At 34.8% G+C, this 27,521-nt stretch overlaps 1 protein-coding gene across 4 annotated transcripts in view; it reads right to left on the reverse strand.

Annotated features, from left to right (window-relative positions):
• The window catches only part of ASAP1 (ArfGAP with SH3 domain, ankyrin repeat and PH domain 1), a 157,536-nt gene that overhangs the window by 40,161 nt on the left and 89,854 nt on the right, over positions 1-27,521 (reverse strand). For all 4 annotated transcript variants that reach the window (XM_074887925.1, XM_074887954.1, XM_074887934.1 and 1 more), the window contains 11 exons: positions 22,187-22,261; positions 21,777-21,826; positions 19,391-19,520; positions 18,553-18,638; positions 17,757-17,832; positions 16,836-16,922; positions 10,250-10,350; positions 9,761-9,830; positions 8,592-8,679; positions 7,437-7,485; positions 1,168-1,331 (listed from right to left, as the gene is read on the reverse strand). In XM_074887925.1, coding sequence (XP_074744026.1) covers positions 1,168-1,331; positions 7,437-7,485; positions 8,592-8,679; positions 9,761-9,830; positions 10,250-10,350; positions 16,836-16,922; positions 17,757-17,832; positions 18,553-18,638; positions 19,391-19,520; positions 21,777-21,826; positions 22,187-22,261 — 976 coding nt within the window. The remainder of the gene's footprint in view (positions 1-1,167; positions 1,332-7,436; positions 7,486-8,591; positions 8,680-9,760; positions 9,831-10,249; positions 10,351-16,835; positions 16,923-17,756; positions 17,833-18,552; positions 18,639-19,390; positions 19,521-21,776; positions 21,827-22,186; positions 22,262-27,521) is intronic.

Consider the following 27,521-nt stretch of genomic DNA (forward strand, 5'->3'; position numbering starts at 1 on the left):
TCTTTCTTCATAAAAGATTAACCATAGCATTTTCCAGTATGTAAAACAGTAATATGTTGTAGAAAATTTAAGGAACACTGACTAGTCCAGCAAAAAAAAGAATAATTCTTGTCATGGAGGAGATCTGCATGTAATATTCAAATAGATCTTATACTATGAATGCTACAAAAGAAGCAAGACCAGTTTTTAAGGAAAAGAAAAAGCTCCAGACATTATTTTGTATACATACATGTCTTCAAATTAGACTCTTCCTTGATCTTAAATAGTAACTGATAAAGCATTAAGTCAAGAGTTCTAAAGCAGCAAGCTGGGGTGCAGAAGTGAAGCTTAAAACTTCACTAAAAATTAAATTATGAATGAGAACTGTAATCCAAAGTTTCTGTAGAGTTATATGAAATAATTGAATGAACCAATTCCAGGATTTGACATAATTGTATTCACTTTTTATTTTTATCTAGGTATTTCTTATTTGGATCAGTTCTGCATCAGCAAGCATTTTCAAGACACATACTATCTACTCAGTTCCAAATGATTATCACCTTCTTGAAGTGTCTCTTTAGATGTGAAAGCTGTAACAGCTGCCAACTACCACATTGATTCAGTAGTTCTATGACAAGTTGACTCTTTTCAAGCTCTAAGCGACATACAACTGACCTGTAACTGTACTTCTGAAGATATTATCTGATAGGATTCCAACTCTGGGTCCCATTCTTTGCATAAGACTACTTATTCCACCTCTGAATATTTTTGATACTGCAATTCCAGTAGTCTCATGCCAAGATAAAACCACAGAGGAAGATCCTGGCCAGGTCAATTTTTCCACAATCATTGTCTAAGCATTACTCACTTCTACTTAGTAGCATGCACAGGATCAGTGATGCCAAGCAACTTCCATTCAAGTGCAACAAGCATCTAGAGACAGTGCAACAAGAACAGTTCAAACTCCAGAGGGGCTTGAACTGCTGGAAGTAAGCACAGACAACACACAAAAATATTTTAGTGAATTCAACGGAACTAACGTATGAAAGTTATATTTGTTCTTTTAAAAACAGGTTGAAGACTGATCAACACATCACTTAGAAAATTACTTTGCACTCTACAAACACATCTTTAAAGAAATTACTTTGCTCCCAACAAGAAGTTGATGACATTAACAAATTGAGATACCTGGTGAGCCACAATCACAACAGACTTCATTTCCGGGTAATCTCTGTATGTCATCAATAATGGCTTTTGTCAGATCCTCTAAACTGTTTTCCCCTGTGCTCTGCTCTCCACGGAATGCCATATTTAATGCTTCTTCTTTGCTGTTAGTCAATACTGATATCCATCTAGCACAAGATAAAGACCTTAATGAAGATCTGCATTTGCAAATACAAGTTAATCTATAAACTGTAGAAAGCTTGCCAGGAACAAAATATTAGTGGGAATATGGTGAAGTATTGTGGGAGAGACTGAGTGTGGAAAAATGTGAGACACAGGAAGCAAAGACTTGAGAAAAGGTAAGTAAGAATGAGAAAAGAAAAAAGATAAAAAGTCTTAATTCTAAATTCCCTTCGGTGAACATTTTTAAAGCCAAAGCAGTACAGTTCTCAGGTTCCTCAATAAGCAGAAGCTGTGGAAGAGAAAGGGTTCAATTAAGCTCCTGTAAACGTAACTGCTTTAAAAGTAGATGCCCAAGATCTTCCTGAAGTCTATCCCATTATTAAAGGAGAAAATTATAACCACTGCTTTCTCCAGTGTGCATCTCTCTTCACAGAGGAGACAGAAGGCACATTTTTGAATGTGTTGATGTCTAGTTGCCTTTCAAAATGCAGGTCTCAGTGCACTAATCAGAGCCAGACCATAATGTCCAAAGTAATGAAAATTGCCATGGCAACAAATGGGGTAAGGAAGAGAAGATGACAGCAGAGTAATGATATTGATAGCCAACATAAAATTTGAAGAGCAACTGTTGACTGCAACAAATCAAGACTCTTCAATATTTCAGGCACTAGTTTCCAACCCCCCAACCACTCTGCAAGTTTTTGTTTACACAATAATGTTTTAAGTAAAAACAAATAAACCCCTCAGTGGCTGCTGCCCTACATGTGGAAGTAAAGAGGGGAAAGCAGTTACACTAAGGACAAGCACATTGCAGCAACAAGCACGTTGCCTGATTTAGAAAAAGAGCAAGTTAAAAAAAATCATCCCGGGTAGTGATTTCAGATGTTTTAGATCTACTGCAAATACCCTTTTTTTTTTTTTTTACACACAAATATTTTAAACTGGCAGCACCCTCAATCCATTTCCTGTTTACAATTTCCCAATGTGCTAAAATGGCTACGGTCATCTAAAGCAGAGATAATTTCAGACTGAAATTCATAATTTCTCACTGAAATAATAATGCAAAGATAAACTTTAAAGAATTTCAGAGGGAAATTTATGTACATAATCTTGCAATACAGATTCAGAGCCTGAACTGCTATATAAGCACTGTATATTATGTGCTTCATACACAGAAGTTTTTTAAATTTTTATGGGCAGAGAATAATCTGGGAACTTGTACTTAAAAAAATACTTTAAAAATTATTGAAAAAAAATCTTAAAAATAAAAGAGAAATTGAAAGATCTGAAAACAAATTTGTTCCGTAGTTTACATGCCGAAAACAATATATTAACATGAAATCTCTCTCTCTAGTTATATGATAAAGTATAAGAACCCACACTAGATGGCATTCCTCTGCAATTTTTCTGATGGAATCCAATGTTATTAAAAAAATAAGAGGCACCAGTGTTTTGCTTCTAATATTATAGTAATGTTTGGTTAAACACATGGAGTAAAATAATCATTAAACTCAGACAGACAACATCTATTCTGACATTTGTTGACAATTTCTTTCAGGGTTACAATTTGATTAGTTTGTTAAAAAGGCAGAATTTGAATAAAATTCAATTATGCAGTAACAATTAAAAAATTATTAGATGCAATTAAAATAAACACAACATGACTGAGCCAGCTGTTAGCGTGACACAGATTTCCATATTATGAGTTCCTAAACTGTAAGAGCAGTAACTTCTTTTGGTTGCGTTTCCTCAGCTAGAAGGAACCCACTGTCCAAAGCTGCATGTCACTGGTGTCCTCTGTGAGACAGCCAGAGCAAGAGGCACCACAGTAGCAGCTCTTCCCAGGCAGCAGCAGCAAGGCCCATTTAACACAAGCACAATAACAGACACATTCTTAATGACTGGTGCTATCTATGCAGGAAGCTCCCAGTTAGCCACCCGGCCTCCCTGGAAGGCTGTACACTCAAAAATAAACAATTCAAATCACTAAATAGAGTATATTAATTCAATGCCAATAGTTTTTAAAAACTGCCTTATGACTGCTGTTCTTCCTCTTTTTCTTATCTGTACTAGTTTTGGGGGGTTTTGTCCTTCCTTTTTAAAAAAAATGTATTTGCTTTATTTCACAATACCACCAGTGTCAAGCTAACAGTCAAAAAGCTTCTGGTAATACTTTGTAGTGTTCTTTCAAATAATTTAAAAATTACTCAGTCTCACAGAATTGCTTTGTCTTCTATCTAATACAATGAGACAGGTTGTTCAATCTTCTGCTACACTTTTTCTGGATCTCAGTAGTTTCTTAAGATCCTTTAAAGCATTTTTGTTTGCTGGAGAGTCCTAGTTTTGAAAAAACTCATGAGGCTAAACAAAAATCTGGCATCATGGGTGACTTCTGAATCCAATGAAGGAAACAGATGTATTCATTAATCTCAAGTGGACCAGACACTCACTCAGATTCCTCTTAATTTTTCTTCAGTATTTCTAAGCTAATAAAAGCTCCCCTCCCCGCCCCCCCCCCCCCCCCAACGAGTCTAATAGTTTTTCTTGGTTTGTAATAAAAAATTATCTCTGTCTCTTCTAACAATCGCTATCACAACACTGTTTACAGGTAAATTCATAAACAAGAATAGTATAATATTTTTCAAATATTCAGAAACAACTTTTTTTGTATGGAAGAAGCAATAGATCTTCCAGTTCAGTCTTCTCAAAGTAAAAAATGCCTGAAGACTGTTGCTAAACACTAGACTGAAGTTAGATGTGTGTTTCTTCATGGCAAAATTTCTGAATCTAGCTTTGTTTATAATCCAGGCATTTCTTACAGAAATGGATATAATCTTGATTTTCAGAAAGAGGGTAGAAAAAAACTAAAAGGTTATGTCTAGAGTGTGTTTGGCCCTATCCACAATTATCAAAATGCATAAAGTATCTATTATATATGTTAAAAAAATAAATCTGGTTATATTTTAGAGATCTGAGGTTACTTTTCTCATACACATAAATATATACACACACATACATAGACACACTTCAACCCCTCTGCATACATTGTACTTTATGTACTAGAGAAATTAATAATCTGCTGAGAATTTCGAAGGACAGTCAAGCAGTAAAGGTCATCAGACAGCTGGCTGGATAAAAATCAAGAAATGCTCTGGACTAAAGGAAATGTTTGAAGGGAAGCAGCAATAAACCTATAACAGAATGTAGACTTCCATAATTTTTATGTTAAACCATCTGCTTTTTAAAATTATTATTATTTTTAAGTAGTTTGAGGAGCTATTTATGGAAGCAGTTTAAAATGATCATTAGGAAAATTATGCAAGGTCAGTTAAACTAGAGTATAAAGACATGCATCTTGCTTTTTTCTCTAGATATGAGTCTGGAAGGAAAGCGATTTGAAAAATCTATTTATGCATTTATTTTTCAATTGATGCACAAAGGAAAAAAGACAGAGCAGAGGCAGCACCAAAACTGAGTGGACAAAACACAAGATGGAGAAGAAAGGGTCAAGAGAGAGGCACAAATATACAAGTCAAGTGGAAACTGGAACAAGAGTATGATAACTCTAACCAAGGAGCTACATCACATAGTTCTTCCAGAATGCTCTTAAATCAGTAAGGTTGGAAGTCAAAGGGTGCTGTTTGCATAACACCTTAAGATATTAAAGCTATTTAAAACCTGCTCAGTGGCTGCACAAGAAAAACAGAACATTTGGTTTTATTGTAGTTTTTCATCAACACATTAACAGTAATTCTGGTTCATGAACTTCAATTAACTACAGATATTGCAAAAATTTTCCTAAAGAAAAAAGAACATAAGTTTCTGTGTGCATCTCAAAGTACATACCATTACTTGGGTCACTTAAGTGATTTCTGAAACAGAACACCTGTCTGAGTAGCATTACAATACCTTTTTGCTGGTGGATTACAGTGCCAATACAGGCAAAATACAGGCAAGATAGCATCTATCAGTTTGTCTGCATGCATTCCAACACTTGGATGCAATTAATGTCTCTTAGCTAAATGAAGCTTTTTAAACTTGCAGCAATATGAAAATATTCCAGTACAAGTCATTTTCTCAGCCACTGGACTTTAAAGTATGTCCTGGTTTCAGCTGGGACAGAGTTAATTTTCTTCCTAGTAGCTGGTACAGCGCTGTGGTTTGGATTTAGTATGAGAATAATGTTGATAACACAGGGATGTTTCAGTTGTTGCTGAGCAGTGCTTATCCTAAGTTAAGGATTTTTCAGTTTCCCACGCTCTGCCAGCGAGCAGGTGCACAAGAAGCTGGAAGGGAGCACGGCCAGGAGAGCTGACCTGAACTAGCCAAAGGGCTATTCCATACCATAGGACGTCATGCTCAGTGTATAAACTGGGGGGAGTTGGCTGCGAGGGGCCAATCGCTGCTCGGGGACTGGCTGGGCACTGGTCAGGGAGTGGTGAGCAATTGCATCACTTGTCTTTCTTGGGTTTTACTTCTCTCTCTTTTTGCTATTTTCCTTTTCATTACTATTATTACTGTTACATTTTTATTATTGTTATATTTTACTTTATTTCAATTATTAAAGTGTTCTTATTTCAATCCATGAGTTTTACTTTTTTTTCCCTGAGTCTCCTCCACATCCCACGGGCGCAGCGGGAGAAGTGAGCGAGCGGCTGCATGGTGCTTAGTTGCCAGCTGGGGTTAAACTCCAACAAAGTAATAAATCAGACTTTAGTGGTAAACAAATGGGAACTATAGTTCTAATGGGAAACAAAATCAGCTGGGAATTCCAAAACATTCCAACAGGCAGCCAGCTAAACTAAATTTACCGACCTGCCAATCAGAAGAATTAACTTACTAATGTATTCTCCCCCTACCTTGCTCATGTGTTAAGACAAAAAAAAAAAAATAAACCTCATCTTTCAAACCAACAAATACAGTAAAAACTAATTTATGGCAGAGGCACAAAAACTTCTGACTCATCAAGTGCTTAGAATTAAGGGTATTTTCTCCTTCACCAGGAAACTTACTGGAATAATTAAGTCCAGAATGAATGCAGTAAGCATGACTAGCAAGTCAGCTTTGCCCTTTAAGAGCCAAGATAAAGCTGGGGAAGACTGTTGAAGGAAATAGCTGCATGACAAAGAACTCTCCAGCCTTCCCACTTCATTCACAGTTTCCAACATTGAACTGTCAATGGCATTGCCTCCCAACACTATGAACAACTGAAATACCCTACAAACATTCCCTGCACCTTTAAAATACACATGGAACAAGAGAGTCTTCCATTACAATACAGACATGTAACAAAAGAGCACAATGGTCCTGAGGAATGAGGCAGCCTGGAAGGTTCAGGCTTGCTGCCCTCTTCACTAGTAACTTTATTCCTTGAATTGTCAGGTGATGAGCATTAGATTGTAACGTTCTGCACAACACATGTTTGATGACACTGAGAGCAATATTCAGGAGGGACAAGAAGTGGTACATGGTTCTCAGGAAAGTAAGTTGTTCTGATGTAGCAGGAAGAAAGATTGTTTTAAAGCAAATAAGCTAGTTGGAAACATGCATTAATGAAGCAAATTACTGGATTCTGATGTACACAAATCTCGAAGAGAACAGCTTTGCTGTTTATTTCTAGGCCTACAGTTGGAGAGATTTATTACCTGTAAATATTTTCCATGTGTTACACGGCAATCTTTTATCTATTTATTATTTTTAATTTAAAGGAAAAGGTAGGATCAGGAAGAAAAGAAGTAACTGCAAAAGAGGGTTGACACAGAAGATTTAAGAAGAATTTTAAAATATTTCATTTGAACCCTAACAACCTGATCGATTATATTATGCCAAGCGATTGCACGCAAAGCGTGTGCTGGCAGGGTACAAAATCTAAATAGGTTTTTGGCTGGTTGGGTTGTTTTTTTGTTTTGATTTGTTTTTCATGTTACAAGCTTTTCAAAGAGCCCTGTAGCATGACACAAAATAGTTTACAATTATAGATTCACAAAAGCAGAAAAAACAGACAGTAGGCACTACTTCTGCATTAACTGAGAAAACAATTTCTAGTGTTACATGTGATTTTATACACCTCTATTGGCAAAATAAACTTGAAAAAATGCAAATATTCTTACGCTACGTATTCCTGTTCATCTTCTGCTTGAAAGTGGTATGTTCTGTTATCTGAAATAAATAAATACATCTTTTTATTTGGCACATGATAAATTTTAAAATATCTACATATTTGTTACTAAAACCTATTTGGCAACTAAAGCCTTTAAAAGCAATTGCTCTTAACCAGCAGCAAGAATATTTTATTCACAGCTTTGGAAAGCAATTTTAAAAAAAATGAGAAAGATGCAATTGTGAATTTTGATTTACACCAAGTGTATGTATTTCAAATGTCTTATGGTTAGAAATATGAAAGAAAAACAAGAATATGAATCAAGTTTTGCCCTTCTGAAGTGAAATCTGAAACATAAGTAGCAGAGAAGCACAAAATTAATTTGTTCCTATTATCTACTTTTCCCTCCGTTTGGCTTAAGAAACTTCTTTTTACTAACAAAAGGATGCAATATGAACTGGGTATTATCCCACACATTCAAAGGTTTCATAGACCAACCTGCAAATATAGAATGTTGGAACTGTTTTTTGTTTGATACTGTATATGTAAAGACTGAAAACAGTAAGTTGACTCACAAACTTCAAAAGTGTTTTTAAAATTTGACTGAATATAAATACCTGCTATACAAGGCCAAAATAGGAAGAAGGGAAGTCACAGGAACTTTAATGCTGAGAATACAAGTCACTACCAATTTTAGACAAACAAAAGCATATTTTAAAAGAAGGATAACAGAGCAAGAGAAATTGGGTGCTCCTTGCCTTCCTCAACCCCCCAAATAGTACTCAAAAAGCAGAACAGACAATGAAGGAAAATCAAGATGAGGCCGATGTTTTTTTCCATTTCCTGGTGGATACAGCTTATGAATGTTCCACTAAGCTGTTAAACGTCTCTCTGAACTCAGGAGAGCAGCATATATTCTCCATTTCATGGCTTTTCACAAATGAACAGTATTTGTGTCACACAAACACAAAAAAGGTTCTTTATTCATTTGTCCATTCAATCCATCTTTAAAATGAGAGGGATCTGAACACTCATAAGGCAATGCAGGTATCTGGATACAGACCTAAATTTTGAACTGTAGCCTTATTTCTACCCAAAGTATCTTATGATGACGTTTTTATAGAAATCCCACATAATGCAACATGGTACTAAAGTTGCTACATACGTGATATTAGATCAAAAGACTTCTTATCTTCAGCATTTGGCTTCACCTGGCAGGTCAATAAATTCAGTTTAGCTGGTTGCCTGTTGGACTAAAAAGAAAATTTATTTTACTTTAAAAATGTCTTGATTTAGGATTGTTTTTCCCTTCTGGGGAGTGGGCATGTATGATATTAATTTAAAGCATGGGCATGCACACATGTACAGCCTCAAAATGCTTGAGACCAGCATGACTTTGTCTGACTTGGTCTGTCAGAATGGACAGATTGCTAAACCTAAACAAAGTTAAAATCTTCATGGCAACTCTTCCTGAATATTTAAAAATTATGTGCTTCGCAGATATACCATGACAATCCTTATGAGAAAAACTAGTTGAAGCATTCATTGAAAAGTCTGTTCAATATATTTGCCATTTTCTTATCAAACAGTTGATAAATACATTTAAGTATTAAATCAACTGTCATAAGCTATATCAGGTGGGAAACAAAAACTGAAGAAAAATTTTAGAAGGCTAAAGAAGAGTTCACTCACTTCATACAGTCCACAGGAAGTTTTGAAACTAATTTCAAGCCAACCTTTATTCTCATTATCCCACTCTGATTAGCTGAACAATTTAAATTTTTTACAAAATGAATGTGTAGGCATTAAAATGTTTTAAATAGTTAACAGCCTATGTAGGAATAAAACATCTGTAATACAGACATGTATGAGGTAGTCTTTGGTCTTCCAGTACAGTCAACAGCCAGAAGTGAGTTTCTAACAAGCCATCTGACCAAATCTACCCAGACTCCTTCGACTACACTGACCAGTTCTGCAGTGGCTAAGAGAGGAGTCTACAGGGTCTTGCTCTGATGCACTTCAGTTACACTTCATTTTATTCAGATGAATCACATCCCATATCTGAAAGGTATAGTAAGAACAGGTGTACTGCTCTGTTTAACCTGAAGCACTGTTCCCATTAGTGGTCAGCAGCAGACAACTAGGAAAAATTTTAACAGAGCAAGTATAACAATACTTCCATAAATCAGTCTCCCAACTTCTGATAATCCACAGAACTTCAACGGTTGGAAGCAGAAGTGGCTTGTTGTAGTAGCAGATTAACACCAACAGATTCACCAGGAAAGGATTATGTTAATTTATTATTTTACTAAAAAGGTATTAAAAAACACTTACCGTTGCATGTGATATGGTAAGAATTCCATTTTTAACAGTGCACTTTCTTCTTTGCCATACTTTCCTTAACCTACATGAGAACATCAATAACAACAAATTCAGTAACTAGACACCACTTCAGAACACGTTAATCTCATTAACATTGTGAGAAGATTAGCCTTGAAAAACAGATGCAGTCAAAATTTTGCTAAATGCCTCACCAAAAGTAACTTGGAGATTTATGACAGGTCTTAATCACCTTTTAGAGACTTATAAAGACAATAGCTTTCTTTTTAATATGACTTTTTCTTTATGATTGCTTGCCATACTTTTTATATTTAATATATTAAATTCAGATCTGTGTTCAGATTTGAACTGTGTAATTCTTGAGTACTTGTGGTACATGCATTAGGAAAATGTGCCTTAAGCACCCACAGTAGAAAACAATAAAAATCAGTGCATGAACACACTAACAGTTCTCCCTACATATTATGCGCTCCAAGAACATACCCATCACTCTTCTTTAAAAGATAACCTTTCTTCTCACTGCCATATTCCTTATTCCCTTGAAGCTGATGCATACTATATCCTCCTTGCCTGCTCTGTGAATCCTAAGAAAAGGAAAAATACCATTAACACTTCCTGACGTACCCAGTAAGTTCTCCTAATCTTTAAGTCTATTTTACTTTATTTCTCTTCTCTATCACAACTTCACAAATTAATAAAGGTTAAAAAAAGAGAGAGAATTCCTAATGCATGCTTTACATCTATAGGACAGGTTGCTTTTACATCATGTGATCTTGAACTAACTGCATGTTCAAGATTCAATTACTTCATTAGGCATTTGAAGTATAGTATGGATGCAAATATGCATCTCAAAAGAATGACTTTTTTAAATACAGAAATTTAATATTGCACAATCTTATAATCAAAGAATAAAAGGCTAAGATAAAATTTCAAAAAAGCAACAGACTATAGCATGCATATAGATACAGAAACACACATATATAAACAAACAAAACCAAATGCTAATAATCACTTTTTTTATCCAATTAAAAATATGTATATAATTCATGAGTTTTAGTGAAAGAAGTCAACTGAAATAACTTTTGGCCTGATCTAGTGAAACAATTAAGTGAAATGGATTAACTTGTCATAAGCACATCAGGAAAAAAAAAAAATCCCCAAAAGTTCATTAAAACATTGACTTACTCTCCTAGACTTCGATCACGAAAGGCAAAAGCAATAGAGGAAAGAGAAAGCAAATAATTTAAAACAAGAATTATTATTTTATTTAAAAAACATGTTCCTCGAACATAAATTTTATAGCCCCCATATCTAACAAAACTATTTTTCCCCTTTCCAACAACACTACTAAAAAGAAGGCAAGAATTACTTCAGGCACACTGGTGCTTTTTCTCATCAAGTAACGAAGCATCATAACAAAATTCTGTGCAGTCTTGCATATATGATATTGGCTTCAAAAAGCAACTAAGATGACTACAGGATCAAATTTTACTACATCTTCCAGTCTTTATTACACTTAAATTGTCTAAAATGATAGCTATATTGTATCCTCCACCAAAATGGAGATAATTCTGAATTTCCATGAAAAAGATCAGGCCCAAAGTTAACTTTTAATTTTTGCAAATCTATATAAAAAAGGTATAATTAAGGACAAGTTGATACAGTTTTAAATGTAGCTGTGAAACAACTGCCTACAAAACATCTAACAAAATCCCACAAAAAAAATCAGAAGAATGAGCAGTTCAATTACTCCCTTAGCAACAACCTTTTGTCTTTCAACACACAGCTTCTTACAATTACCACAACCTATATATATCGAAGATTTCTCCCTCCTATCTTATTCATGATCCTTACAACTGCTTTTTATTTTGTAACAAATTTGTCAGAGGAGTTTAAAGAGAAGTGCTTTGCTAAAACTGGCAGTTGTGGTGAGAAGCGGTATGAAGGCTGCTATGTGCAATGTGCTGTCGGCAGCGTTACGCCATCACAGTAAGCAGCTAAGCTGTTATAAGTAAATTTCAAACCCCTGTTGGGATTAGGGTCCTACTGGTGTTAGCATAGGAAAGAATGTAACGAGATATAATTCCTGTTCTAAAAAGCATATCAGATGGAGGTTTGGTGAAATGAATGAAAAAAGTGAAGAAATAGTTAACAAAACAGACACAAAACCTGATTCTAAAGACTATATTCAACTTAAAGCTGTTAAAGTTACATTTGTAACAAAAATTAATATATAAAAATAGGGAGTTGAAGCCTGTATTAAAGGCCTGGTTTCCTTTAAAATTAAGCTTCTTCACATACAAGCATTTTTCAACACACAAAATAAATACTTTACTAATAAAATTACAATAGTATCCCTTAAAATATTCTTCCTGAAAGCTTTAAGCCATAGTAACTTTACAAAATCAGGTAATCCTTGCACAAAGTAACAGAAACTGCTGTAACTCAATAGCAAGACCGTATAGTGGCAACAAGAGACATTGCCTGGAACAGAGCCACAGTAAATGGTGCTTCCCGTAGCAAAGCTACAGCACTTTGGCACAACCCAGGATTCAAAGATGGTCAGGACTTCCAAGAATCAGTTAATTGCAAAGATTACAGTAATAGTCATTTCACCGATGAAAGGACAGGTATGCCAACAAAATGTGTAAGAGCATTACAGATGTCCATAATGCTACACAAACACCTTGAATACATGCAACAGTGGAACAAGGGCTGCATTATGAGACCTTCAAGGTGCAGGGAACGAGGTTAGCTCACTTTGTACATTAATGTTTTTTCCCAAATGAAAGTATGGGTGCCGAAGAGTAATTTTGCCATACGTATTATTTTAAATTCAAAAAGATCCTAAATGTTTTAATAGATTTAACAGCCATGAAGGAATCTCTTTTATCATCTGTGACAGCAAGTCAGTCTGAGGTGGGTAGAAAGTCTCATTTATCTAATGACAACTCCAAGGAAGTTAAAGGTGGCAGAATTTACAATTTGGACAGGAATCGCTAGTTTCAACTTCCTTTTCTTGCACTGAAGGTCAACGAAACTTAGAACTATATAGAACCAGGGCCTCAATTTTATCGTTTCAAACTGCCAAATTTTTGGTAAGAGTACTTCTGAACCTTTATAAATCCACCAGAGAAAATCCCATTCATTTCACGTTCTTCGATATTTCCATTAATCCATGAATTTTCCAATGGTGAGATTATAATGCACTAATATAAGGGGGAAAATGTATCCTTAACACAACCAACCAGGCCATCTGTCACAGTAATAAAGCCCAGCTTTATGTACTTGAAGATCTGGATATACAAGATGGAAAGCTGACTGCTGAAACTCAGGCCATGTGCCTTCAAGCTTCACTGTCACTTAATTAAGGAGTAATGAATGCTGGCATGCTATTTCAGGATCAAAACACTGAATACCTAAATAACAGAGATGCTGTTTTATCAAGCTCCTCAATATCTGCCAGCATCATTACACTCTGACTCATGTAATGTAGCAGAATCACATGAGTGAAAGTACTCACGTTGATTTTTGTAAGACAGTTTAACCTCAATGTGATCAAACAGTTGTTTTATTCAAAATAGAGGATTCTTTCATTACAGCAGATCTCTCTCTCTCATGATTTGCCTGAATCACAATATTGCTCCTTTTCCTTCTAAGACACAATTTCAATTCTCAAGCCAAACACTTTATTTTTATATTTATAACTTTTTATATAGATGTCATACATATATACAACACATAGTTTTTCAAGAGTCCTAGGATTTGTCAATACTGTAATTAAAGTCAGAAAAGTTGCGTAGTTTATTTGGTGATGCCTGTGAAGCTATTATTACAACATGTATCTAAGTTTCAGAATTTGACTTGCTTAATTTTTATATTTCAAATGAGGTTACTTTCCACTGAAACAGAGTAATTTTACTACAGGTAACCAAAAAACCAAGCACTGTATTTCATTTAGTTATTCTACCTCATAATACTCTGTAAGCAACTTTTGAAACTTGACTTGTACTGTATACAGCCCAATACATGGCACTGAAGAACAACCACCCATTTGTCCTACTTTATTTCTGAAAACTGGCTGTTTACCAAGTATCTTGAACTTCACAACATATGCAGCAGCCAGGAGAGAAGGAGGTATTTTTCTTTGCTTCCCAGATAATCAGCTTGTGGAAGAAAAAGGAATATGAGAAGGGAGCAGATCTTGTTCCTCTGTGTTGGGAATCGGTTCACAAAAACACTTTAGAATTTACAGTTATTCCAAATACCTCTTGAAATCTAATGCTCTTTGTTCAACTTTTGGGGGTGAGGATGGAGAATGAGCATGAGTTACATCCAGAGTGACTTAAATACTAGGGTGATTATAAATGTAACATATATGGGAAGCTCTAAGTATTGTGGAAGAGATCCAGTAGGTCCACATGCACATTGGAGATGGAAGGAAAAAAAAAATACCAAACAGAGCACTGGGAAAGACTGTAGAGTACGAGATAAGGGAAAACTGAATACTAGAAAGAGCTGGCAAGTCTTGCAATAAATTGGGATCTATTCAAAGGTGCTCTGTAGTGCTCCTATTCTCATTTCTGACATCAAAGAAATTCTAAAAACCATGTACAGTGTGATGTAAGGTTGTCTCATCCTTCAGAACGATGGGATTAAAGATGCAGGAAGAGGAACAGCCTTCTGGCTAAGGTTTATCTGCTATATAATGTACATCTACATTATGAAAGCACACGTAGGCAAGTATTTAAAAGAAAAAAAAAACACCGCCACACTGTAAGGAATGACTCATCAATCATTCCTTAATTGTCATTCCACCTGAAATAATTTACTAACTTCAAGCCATTTATCTACACACAGTAGCCATAATCACAATGTACTACCTACAAAATTACATGAAAGCCCAGAAAAATACTTACTTGCCCCAGTTACTAAAGTCCTATTTATGAAGAAGTTCCAGAACAATTCCAGGAAAGTAAAGATTAGTAAGCTTCACATCACATAAGAAAGATTAATGAAAAGTACTTTCAAGACTACATTTACTATTATATATACACCGGAGAAATCAGTGCAGCTTTTGTACAAAAAGGTTATGTCTCAAAAGTCTCCTGGAGTTCTCTGACGGAATCAGCAGATACACATGAGAAATCAGACTGACACAGCATACCTGGACTTTCAATGGGCACTTAAGTGTTCCTCATGAAAGGACAAGAATTACACTGCTACAGGACAAGAGGAAAAGTCCTCAGATGAGCTAACAAGTTAAAAGCAGGAAACAAACAAATGAGTTTCACAGAAAGCTGTGCCAGCACATATGGTGTCTAACATTAAAACAATCTGGAAAAGGGTGAACAGTAAACTGTCAACGTTTGCTAGATGTATTAAATTATTCAGGATACCCAAGAAAGGCTGACTGAAGAATTTCTCAAGGATCTCATGATAGTGAGTAACTTGACAATAAATGACAGGTGAAGATCAGCATAAACAAATGCAAAGTGATGCAGAGGAGAAAAATAAGATACTGTGAGTTGACTATTAAGATTCAGAGAGGATGATACGGTTATATAGCTTTACAGCTGATGAAATGTTACACACCTTCTCTGCACTAAGAACCGGTCAAAAAGCAAATCAATGTTAAGGTTTATATGGCAAAAGAAAAAAATCAGAAATGATCTAGTGATGCTATCATGAATTCACAAGCACTTCCATCTTCAGTAGGGTATGCAGATCTAAAAGTTCAAAACAAATAAAAGGAAAAAGATCTTCCCACACAACATGTAGCGATGGTGGGAAAGACATAGCTGTAGCAGAAGCTGACAGTTTACACTGCTTCAAAAAGCAACTGCACAAATTCAAAGAGAGGAAATCCACAGGGTGGTGGAGAGACTGCAAAGACAGTCAAACTACTTAATGGGAGGGTATTCTAGAGAAGTATCAGTGTTTATTGCCCTGCATTTTACTCTGACCATCCATGACTGCTGTTGGAAACCTGGCTGACTCAGTATATGTGGTTGCAAATGATATTCTTAGGTATATCATATTCTTATATTAGCAACACTGTCCAATCATATGCAGCAGAATGGCATCTGCCTAACATTTAATTATAACAACAACTCACATTTAATAATAAATATTTAATAAGCTGAGCAGACACCTGGCAAATACTAATGGTTTATCTACCTAAGAGAAAACTGAACAGAAGGTAAGTGATCTTTTACTAAAGGAAAGACACCTCTTTCCCTCCACCCCATCCCAACACTCAGCTTCACCACAGGATTTTCAGTATTTCTGACTAGGGCACTATGATATGAAAAAAGACACAATAGTATCTCAGGTAAAAGCTGTGATATATATTATATCCTATCTCCTAGTTCACACAATATTCCAGAACATCTGCAATAGACATTGCTTCTTACCCCTTCACTTCTGATACCAGTGATGATGTATTTTTCTTTTTAACTGCCCTGTCTCAGCCACTGCTATCTGGTTAACATACAAATATTCTTCCTTACAATATAGCATTAGTAAAAGGGGCTTGGGAAGGAGAACAACATCACAAAATACACGTGAGTTAGCAGATGAATAGTAATACAGAAAACCATACGTAAAGGCAAGCCTCCAGTTCTTGTTACTCAGGATGACCTAGGCCAGGAAAATCCCGAACATAATCTGGCTGGAGGATAGCAGGACATAAGAAAGAAGTGTGCATCCCATCCCTTTATATTTTTTCCTCAACACTCATTATCATTGTCAAGGACACAATACTGGGCTAGATGAAGCATTTATCTGATCCATTACAACTGTTCTTATAGTACATTTAAAAAATACAAAATTACACCAAAAAAAGGAATATATTTTCATATATAAAATTTATACAGAAAATTAATCTAAACTATTGTTTGTTGATATATGTAGATGAACATTCTAAATATTAGTCTTGTCATAATGTTCAAAGTCCAACTCTTCTGAACTAGTAACTACACAAATTGAACATTAAACAAACTAACTTCTGAATACAGAATTCATAAATTCACATTATCTCCAAGAACAACATGTTTAAATTATTTACCTCTTTCTGATCAAGCTGCAGAGAAGATTTTATCAAATCACGAAGAGCAGTAAGCTGTTTCTTTTCTTCATCTTGTGTCTGCTTTATCTATGGAAAGAGGTTGTGATTATATGCTCTCTGGATGCAACTTTAACTTATTTTTTTATGCATTTCAATATACCATTTTACGTGTCCTGAAAAACCAGCTCAACTATTCTGTGTTTCTGTAATATTTGAGTTTATTTTCTTGGACTAGTCCATTCTTATGTATTCACCTTCTATGCATATATTACTTGACAAGCTAAAATGAATGTACAACTCCACATGCTCTGTTCTGTTACGCTTTAATGGTTCACTATATCTAATGCAACTAAATTGGTCTCTGAAATATTAATTAAATAGCTCAAATAAGCTTCACAGATGACTTAAGGAATGAAAACACAGTTTAATTTAGCCACTAACTACAATAGCAAACGGGATTATTATAATTCTGATTATAGAATACAAAGGCACTTGGGTGACAAGTGGGCTTTGATTCCACATTATTACTTACTTGCCTTCAATGAACATCACAATTTAATTCATTTAAAAACCATGGTGCTATCATCAAGCAGTTGGGTTTCGAAAAATGAAAGTGGTAGCTAAAATTTTTGCTAATAATGTAATCTGATTCAAAGATGCCCACTTTAAATGAGTTTTATTTTAATGCAACACTAAATCAGTAGTAGAACGAACGCTACTTTTCCTAATAACTGTAAAACAGAATACAAAGTTTAAGATAGACAGGATGTTTTTTCCTCAGTCTAGCTATACTCAAAGTTTCAAAGAAGAGAGTTTTCATTCGTAGGATACAAATGAAATATACATCCTTGTGGTCATATCTAAAATGTATTCATATAAGCAAAATGTTTTCATTTTTAAACTACTTATAAGTAAACTTACATTATATAAGTCAGCAGCCAACTTTTCGATATATTGTTTAAGTTTATCAGCTGTTTTCAAGCCATCTTGGAAGAAACTATAATGAAAAATACCTGTCATTTATCAGGAATACATATAACTCATAACACAAAGTAGACGGTCTTGTAGAAAAACAGCAAAACCAAAAAAAACTCAAAACCACCCCAAGAAAGCCCCCTTCCTAGTAGTTTTAAAGTACGGTTGTCTTTCAGCAGTGGAGGTATACCATTGTAACTTTAACAAATATCAAATTAGAGAGAATACAGTTTAGCTTATTTTTATCACTGTTAGTCAATGTGTTTCCCCTTAGTAATTTCTAAAAATCTTTTTCCTGTATTTAACTCAAGTAAAAGTTCCTGTATGTTTGCCTCTGTAGTTCTACTGATGACAAGGTCATATCTTACCAGTTTCACCTCAAGGCATTTCAAAGAAAATGATGGCTTTCACAATGGTTTTAAAATTTACATCAAAAACTAAAAAAATATTACATAGAATAAAAAAGAGATTTCTAAAATTACGTTCTAGACTTATGCCTCTGGAACTAAAATTAATTTTGTATGCAACATGCAAGGTTTTCCCTTAGCCTCCTTCTCCATCACTCCCCTGCCCCGCTCACTTTCATACTCTCTGCTGAAAGACTACAGCCTAATAAGATGAAGTCAAAGACATCTGACAGATTATGATTATGATAAAAATTCCTGATGTAGCCAAAACAAAGGAAACAAAGACTTGTTTAAAAAAGAAAATTGTAGCTAAAGCTTAAAAGCATTGCACTTACTTGCATTGTGCATGATAATACTTAATCAGGTTCTGCAGAAGGTCCACACCTTTTTTTGTCTTGATTTCATTAACCTTAATAAGATACTGTATAGACAGTGAAAAACATTTTGATAATCATGCCTCACAACCTTCAGCAGTTTACAATCAATAAAACATCATTTGCTCAATTAATTATCTCTGTGTTTAACCTGGGTGCTGACTACAGTCCACCACAATTAAGCAAAATATAAAAAAAAGTTTATTTGGCCATTCCTAAAAAAAATTCAAACACTCCAAAACATAAAACAAATTCAGAAAAAAGTTTAATCTTTTACAGTTGTCTGAAGAGGTCCCTTTTTTAATGCTACTGCAGTAATTACTGACATATCTAAAAATATAAATACTATGCAACTTAAAGTAATTGCCTCTAAAATGTAGTAAAGACAACTATTAATGTAAAAAGCAGTTTTATGGAGCTAACATTTCACTATCATTTATCTCTTTATTAGAAATTTTAGAAGGCTTCAGAAAGCATGCTGGAAGAAAGTTATCAACAAAACTTCCTGAACTTCTCAACCAGAAACCTGAAAAAATAAGAAATATTTCCATAGTATATTTTCAGCCCAAAAACCTTAGCATAATAATCTAAAAGAAAAGGAATAAAACAAAAGGAAGCCTAGTTTTGTACAGAATTGCTGAAATAATAATCTTTATATTGCTGTACTATGTGACATTGAAATAATTTCCTCCCTCCACCCCCATTAAACGACAAAGTAGATTTCACCACCTTTAAGTAAGGCCCACAGGATACTTTTAAGTTACGGTGTCATAATTAAAACCTGAAAGTTGTTTCTTACCTCACACATCTGTAGCTGAAATAGCCGCCTTTCTTTCTCCATCTCCTCTGCTATCTCAGCTCCTGTTATTTCAGTTCTTATCATCCCATGCTGTTTTGCATGTTCTCTTTTCTCCTTTTCAATTTTTGTACTGAAATTTTAATTAGAAAACATTTTAGATAATTTATTCTACTATGATGTGATCTAGTATTATTTAGGGAAAAAAAAAATAACCAAGAAATATTAAAGAAGCCATTCTGAAGATGAGTTCATCTATGATACCAAATCCTGTATTTTTTTTTTTAAGTGTCCAGAAGTAATGGAGTCATGAAGCTGTCCTTCCTTCCTTCCTTTCATCATTTAAATCTTTTCTCTAGCCTGTGTGCTACTTGGGGAGGGAAATCTCACCCTTTCTATGTGATGTGCTCCATAGCCTTCATCTCTATACACTGCAGTGTAAAGCATACATATAAGAAACTACAGATTTGGCAGGAAAATGGCAGAATAACTTAATCAAATATGTTTCATGCTCATAAGGCAGGAATTAAGAAAAACAATAAGGCAGCATATAAAGTTCACCATCTACGCTAAACAACATGACTTCCAGTCATTACATTTTCAGAGAAAGCCAACACTGAAATTTTGAAATAGTGAAATGCAAATATGGAACTAAGAGGCCATCCTGAGACATTAATTAGAGCTTTACAGTGTGACTGTCCTTCCATATCTATTCTGCAGACTAACTGGATACTCTATTTGTAAGCAAACTTAGATTTCCAATAGAGTAAAAAAAATTAAACAGTTTTCTGATTTCTTTTTTAAAAACATAATCTTTCTTTTCTAGAAGCCTTTTTGAGAAAAATAAACACTGAAGCTGTACTTCTGAAAAACAGGTGATAAAGCACTGTGTGCTTATTAGACTGGTACTCATTGCCAGGAAAAAAAAAAAGCAAAAATTATTATTTAGTTTTGAACTCTGCTTTTCTTCAATTATAGAAAGGCATAATGCTTGCATGTAGAGAAAAAAAAGCACTTTTCAGCACCACATCTGTAAAACTGACCTGAAATAATTCTGGGAAACGGGGTTCTCTGAAAAATTTAAGGGACATCTCCCTCTTGGTCTTAATAAGCCTCAGTGAAATTTGCTCACAAGAAAAAAAAACAGTAACAAGACACCAGGCATCCTTCAGTAAACTTTCCAAATTCATATCAGAATCCCACAGATTATTCCATATATTGCGTCTGTATGAGAGCACTTTGTCTCCTAAATTCTGTTTAATGGCATTTGGGTTAAACAGGCTGGCAAAGATATCCTTGATTTTACATGTAACAATTTGAGAGGCAGAAATAATTTTTTTAAAGGAAAACAGTATGCTGTCTATAAAAAACTATTCAATATTTTTGAAAAATATGCAATATCTGTAAGTACTAAATAACTAAAAAAGAACAAAAAACTAATTCTGCATGTAAATCTGAATGCTCACCTGAGTACGATGATGAAATTTTGGGACAAGAATCCCCTTTTTGCCTTAGATTAATAATAACCTCATTTATAAATGAGTAATAACTTCATTTCCAGTTCAGTTGTTCACAAGGATTTAACATTGTAATGAATTTTGAAGGCAAAATTTACTGTATGTAGGGAAGAAAATTATGCCAATAATAAATGTTTCAGCAGTTCTTAGTGGCCTGACTTTCTTCTTCATTGCTTTTTTCCCCTCCTGGCTAGATATAAATGAATCAAAGCTAATAATAGGATTAAAAAGTGGAATAAATGGACACAAAATATGAATTAGCTCCTGAGAGCTCTTCAATTCTGACAAAGCAACTGCCCAACACTTCCTTGAGAGCATTTTCAAGCATTCCACTCACAGTTCTGCATCTATGATACTACTTGTTTCCAACCTTCTATTTTTATAAATCATTCTTACCCATGGAAGACAGGTCTTATAGAAAGAAAATATTTTTTAAACCACAAATATTTTAGAATTCACATCAACTGCACTAAAATTCTTGCATCTCAAAAACATACAGTTCTGCCATACAACATATAAATCTTGTCATTTTTACTATCTATAGATTTTATAAATATGGTTATAAGAATGTGTAAATGCCATCTGAAATCTCCACAATTTACTTTACAACATTCGTTTTCTAACATTATCATCTTTGCACTAGAAGGAGCATTGGGCAGTCATTTAACTACTCCACAGAGCACTAATTTTCTATTAGTTCAGAAGAAAGATACACAGAAGAGATGCCTTGCTCATATTTACATTTACATCCACAGATATAGTACATAGTTTGGGACCAGGAGGGGAAAGAAAAAAAAAAAAATTAAAAAGTGGGCAGGGGGGGGGAACGACAGACAGGGATGGATGACAGGGACAGGAAGAAAAATACTTACAATTTGGTTTCATAATCCTTCCAGGCTTTGTCAAAAGGTTTTTTGAGGTCCTTAGGAAACAAAAAATTTGTATGGAACATTTTTAAAATTTTGTCTTTATAGTTATCAAATTATAAATAGCAACAAAAATACTGTTTTCTTTTAAAAATGTTCAGACAGCAGTTGGAAAAAATACTATTTTTGAATCTTGTAAAGTATTGCTTTCCTGCGCGTGTTAAGACAGGCATTTACAATGCAATTCTAAAGAAGCATCACAGTCACGCCAATTTTGAACTTTTTCTTTGGACTACATACAAAATATTAATGGCTGCCAACATAAGAAATAATCTCATGGGTGAATGGAAAACAGTCACAAGACAGGTGAACCTGAAAACATTTCCCTAAATAAAAAGTGAGTTTTCAACACTTACCCCTTTAACACCTTTCAAGTCTCCTTTTAAGAGAGAATCCAAAGTGAAAATAACATTGTGGCTTAAACCTTGGAGCTAAAAAGAAAAATGTTATACTGTTATAATTCAAAAATATTTACTACGACTTTATAAAACTACTGCTAACAAGTCTTTGAACTTCACTAATGAAGTTGCAATCACCTCAAAATTTCTAAATTAATGGTAAATTCAAGTCTGGGAAGAATTAATAAACATTCACTTGCATCAGATATAGAAGCATTATAATTAATCTTTACTTATATAGGGTGATATAAAACCAGAATTTTGAAAACAGCATATAAGCAAAGTTCTGAAAGCACCTCAAGGTGCTAACCTTCTGTTAGGTCCCTTAGAAATCACTGCCAAACCTGGCCGCAAGAACTTGAGCACAGTTCAGATGCCCATTGTTCTAACGAAGACGCAAAGCAGTGCTACAAAGCATGGTTCTCAAACTTGATGTGCACTATCCTCCGGAAAGCAGGGGGTTTCAGCATGGCAGAGGGGAAGGTGGACCTTTTGAACACAGGTTATTACACAGCTCCTTATCACCTGATAGCTTATCAGCCACCCCTCAAGTTTTGTTCTTTTTAGGCAGTTTGAAGATATGGTAACTGATGGGGCTGGAACACCTCTCCTAAAGTCCAAGAGAGTTGGGGCTGTTCAGCCTGGAGAAGAGAAGGCTCTGGAGAGACATTGTGACCCTTCAACACTTAAAGGGGAAATAAGAAAGAAGGGGACAAACTTTTTAGCATGGCCTGTTGAGATAGAACACGGGGTAAAGATCTTAAACTAAAAGAGGGTGGATTCAGACTAGATATAAGGATGAAAGTTTTAGCAATAAGGGTGGTGAGACACTGAAACAGGTTGCCCAGAGAGGTGGTAGCTGCCCCATCCCTGGGAACATTCAAGGTCAGGTTGGACAGGGCTCTGAGCAACCTGATCTAGTGGAAGGTGTCCCTGCTCACTGTAGAGGGCTTGGACTAGATGACCTTTAAAGGTCCCTTTCAACCCAAACTATTCTGTGATTATTCTTAGTATGAGATGGATTCAAATTCAGAAAACATATGACACACTTGTATCTCCACATTCAAGGTATCTCGACAATTGCTTCATGCGTCAATATTTTATATTCTTCTGAATTCACAAAATCTTATATTCAGAACGTATTCAAAGCAAGATGATGGACAGACAGTAGAACACCTTGAGCTGCAGCTTCTATCAGTAACATGAACACAGAGCAAAGGTTCTTCACAGCTTAAAAGATCAAGACCTGAAAACGGATTTTCTCCTTAATTGCAAAAACATAATTAATGCTCAAATATTGATTCTATATATGAAGCAATAAATCAACGTGATCACTTCTGGTGATTAAAACCCCGAAAGATTTTTTTCTTTACCTGGCTTCACTAAAGGATTTTATAGAGGATAGTCTAATCTTTGATTCTATTTAGAGAGCTAGGTTCTCTTTTACTTTCCACTTAGCTTAAACATTTGCACATGACCCCCACACAATATTATTTCATAACAGAAATAAAAGGAGCCAGGGAATTTGTAGAGGATTATGATTTTTTGCAATTTGTCCTCTGTTGGCTTTTAATCTCAATACATCACAACTAACAACTCCTTAAGCAATGTCAATTTTGTTGGAGAAGGAAAAGAATTACGAATATTAAGCCAACAAGTGATTAAGGTAATACCTACTTTATCAATACACAGATTAAAGAAAAGCTATTATTGTTTTCATTCTCAACCAATTTAATCAGTTTCCACTTAACAACCTAAACTGAAGTTCATATCTCAAATATGAATTTTAAGAAATAATATTTAAAAGATTTTAATTTCAGCCTAGTACATAAACACAGAACACAAATTTCTGCAATATGGGTGGATATGTCAGGTAGTTATCAGGGCAGGCATAAACAACAATACATTACTGTAGCTTTTTTCATTTTTCCAAGTATATCCGTTAAGGATAACCAATTCAAGCCATTAATACTTGGCTTGAAATTACTGAACAGTAGCCGGTAACTATGTCAGCTAGAAAAAAACCTCAAACTTAAATAGCAGTGTATTACTCCAATACAGTAAGAATTTGGAATCACTTATTACATTGTTGAAGACTTGATAAAACAGTAGCCCAAATGAACTGGAAACACATCTGATAAAGAAAAACTATCTCATATCTAGAGTAAAATGAAGGAAAAAAACCTTAACAGATGGAAACACACACAATAATTTGGGGAGAATGGATGTGAATAGAACATAATTTTCCCAGAAAGATTAGCTGAGTACGTTTACAGGAAAGGGAGGTGGGAGAAAAAACAGGCTTTAAACATTTGGAAGAAGCCAAGCACCATGCAAAGTTTAAAACAAAAAAATTTAAAAAAATCAAGTAATTTACAAGTGCTCCAAATGTTCTTCCAAAACGTCATCTAGATCAATTTACAGATATTGACACACTCAGTTTCACATATGCAGGTCTTCATACAGCTTTTTAATGCATTGTTATAATGAATTACTGCATAAAGAATGAAACCTGGAACAGAAAAGGATGGGGAAGTAGTGAAAATCAGAGAAACTGATTCTGGAGGGACACCACGAGATTGCTGAAAACATAGACCAGTGTTGACAATAGGCAATCGCAATGTAATTACCTTTACAAAACGTTACAGAAGTGGTCACTGTGTGTCATTCTTATAAGATAATCTTAACAACAACAACAAAAAAAAACTCACTCAGAAATATAAATTCATACTTACAGGTTTTAAGTTTCAGATGTTAGTGATGACATCAACAGTTTATAGTAAAATTTGGATAGCAACTTATTTGCTTTTGTTAAAATGATTAATGGATATGCTTTTATTCTTGACCTTGCGTGCAGAGCAATCATTTCAAAATGATGGTTTCTGAAAGTTGTATATGTAATACAAGTTGCTGGCTTTATTTCATATTAAGTGATCATAGTAAGTCAAGATCACTTTATAATTCCTTCGTACAGAAAAAAATAGATTATTCTGTACGCTCCTTCTCATGAAATATGCATAATATCACAATTCATAAGAAAATATTTAATGACTCATAATTCACATTAAAACATTTATTAAAAACATATCTAAATTTTTGAAGTATTTTTTTGTTGCCTACTGTGTAGCCCTATTCTTTATTCATCTTCCTGTCTTTAAAGACCATTCATTATTTTGTTGTACTTTTATTAAATAAAGCAGCAACAATCTGCTTTATGGGAAAAAAAAAGCCTACTAGCTTTCCATTCATCCTAATACCTACTGCCATTTTTTTCAATTAATTTTATTAACATAAGCCTCAGCACTGGGGCTTTATCAGTGACATTACATAGTTCTTCTCTCAACTGCTTTTTCAATGGACCTCCACTTCTATTGTGAGATTATAAAAATGTTTTTCTTTCATTGTAATTGTACTAATCAGAACGATGCTTAAGAACAACAGTGGGTCAACAAAGCAGAATTATCTATCTTGGAGAGAAGAAAGGTGAAAAGTAAGTGTTTTTAAAATGCTGAGACATTTGTAGAATAAGGTCATGTCTATTTGAGACTGGTGAATGAAGTAAATTAGAGAATAGCCTATTTTAAACCCTGTCAACAAGAATTCAGATAACTAATGCTTCATAGTCCAGCTGAAATAGTATAAAGTTGTTTTGATTGAGTGTGGCTTCTTAAGTTAAAAGAGCTTTTACCTCTCAATCAGCACTACTTTAAATAAATAAATAGACAGTTCCCCATCTCCTGTTTATGGTTTGAGTTGAAAGAAGATAAAAATTTCTGTGGAAGCCTGCAAGGAATTATGAGGTCCACAGAGCTTGAGTTCTAATCCCAAATTGTCCTCAAACTGCACTTTAGCACACATTTAAAGATACTTATTTTTAATTGTGTGCTAAATTAAGATTTAAGAAGGCCAAAATAACCCAGAATGACAGAAGTCTTCACAGAGGAAAGCAGGTCCCTCACATATCTACTGGTCTTTAAAACTGCCAACACTGAAACAAAGGATGATCCAGGTAATAGGCCGGAACAAAGCTCTTGAAGAAAGCAAGCTTCATTAGGGTAAGTGTGATCATCCTTAAATCAGTAGGTGATGAAGAAGAGGCAAGTCTCAGAAGGCAGAAATAAGCATAAGCATGAGAGGTCAGAAGTGACACCCCATTTTGAGTGTTGTTTGGGCCTGTGCAGTCCGAGATGTTTATAAATCAACCTCAGGAGTGCGGGTGAGAATGTCTACTGATACTATGCTACTCTGAGTAGTAAAGCAAAAGCCGGTTGCATAATAACCTTGTAACACCACTGAGAAAGATAAAAGTCTATGCTGAAAAATGTGAAGTGGTGTGTAAGGAGAAACAAATGCATACAGAATCATGCATATGAAATAAAAATCATCAAGAAAAATGTCTCAAGGAAAAAATATCTTCAAGTTGCAACATAGAATCCCCTTGAAAACATCAAGCTCAATGTTCAGTAATCATAAAGCAATCAGCCTTCAGAAAAGGGAGTAAGAAATGTAACCACCTTCATGTTTGTACCCTCTCATTTCAGAAAAGTGTACAATAGTAGTTAGAGAAGATATAGAAAGAATCAAGTTATGGAATAACTAAGACTCAGCTAAAGTAACCGAGAAAGGGAAAGGAAAAATTATAGCTATCTAAATGCCTGGGAAAAATAGTGAAATTCTTATATTTCTTGTATGATATGAGAAACAGGGAACAATAAAAGAAAGGCTCAGGTTTCAAGGAAATAGAATTGACATTTCAGAGAGCCGTTCATTTTAGCACTCCGGAGAAATCCACCATACTCTGTGTCAAGCACAGCATACATTCAAGAACTCCTTAGACAAATTCATGGAGGTTATACTGACAAGAACTACAAAGCAAAAGATACCGCCTCCAGTTCCAACATCTCTGAGCTGAAGACTGTTTTCATGGCCACAGTACAGAAGTTATCCCCGTATGTTTGCTCTCTTCCTACACTCTTCCCTGAAGATTCACTCTTGGGCAACTGTCAAAACTGGGGTACTGGCTACATAGACCTTTGATGTGACCCAAAGCAGCTGTGCTCGTGCTAGGGACTCTAGGAAAGGAAGTAAAACTGCTAATACTTTACACACCAAAAAAACTTGGAGGTAAGCCCAACTATAAGAAAAACATAAAATTGAAGCTACCACTTTCTGAATACAACAGTGGTCAAACCCATGAAACATGATTTCACAAATGTGGCTTCATTACTTTCAGTGTTGGGAGCTATTTGCTACAACTACACTTTTATTATCCAGCTTTCAGAAGTAAAAGGCC

The sequence above is a fragment of the Strix uralensis genome, chromosome 1 (assembly GCF_047716275.1).
Source record: "Strix uralensis isolate ZFMK-TIS-50842 chromosome 1, bStrUra1, whole genome shotgun sequence".
NCBI classification, from domain to species: Eukaryota; Metazoa; Chordata; class Aves; order Strigiformes; family Strigidae; genus Strix; species Strix uralensis.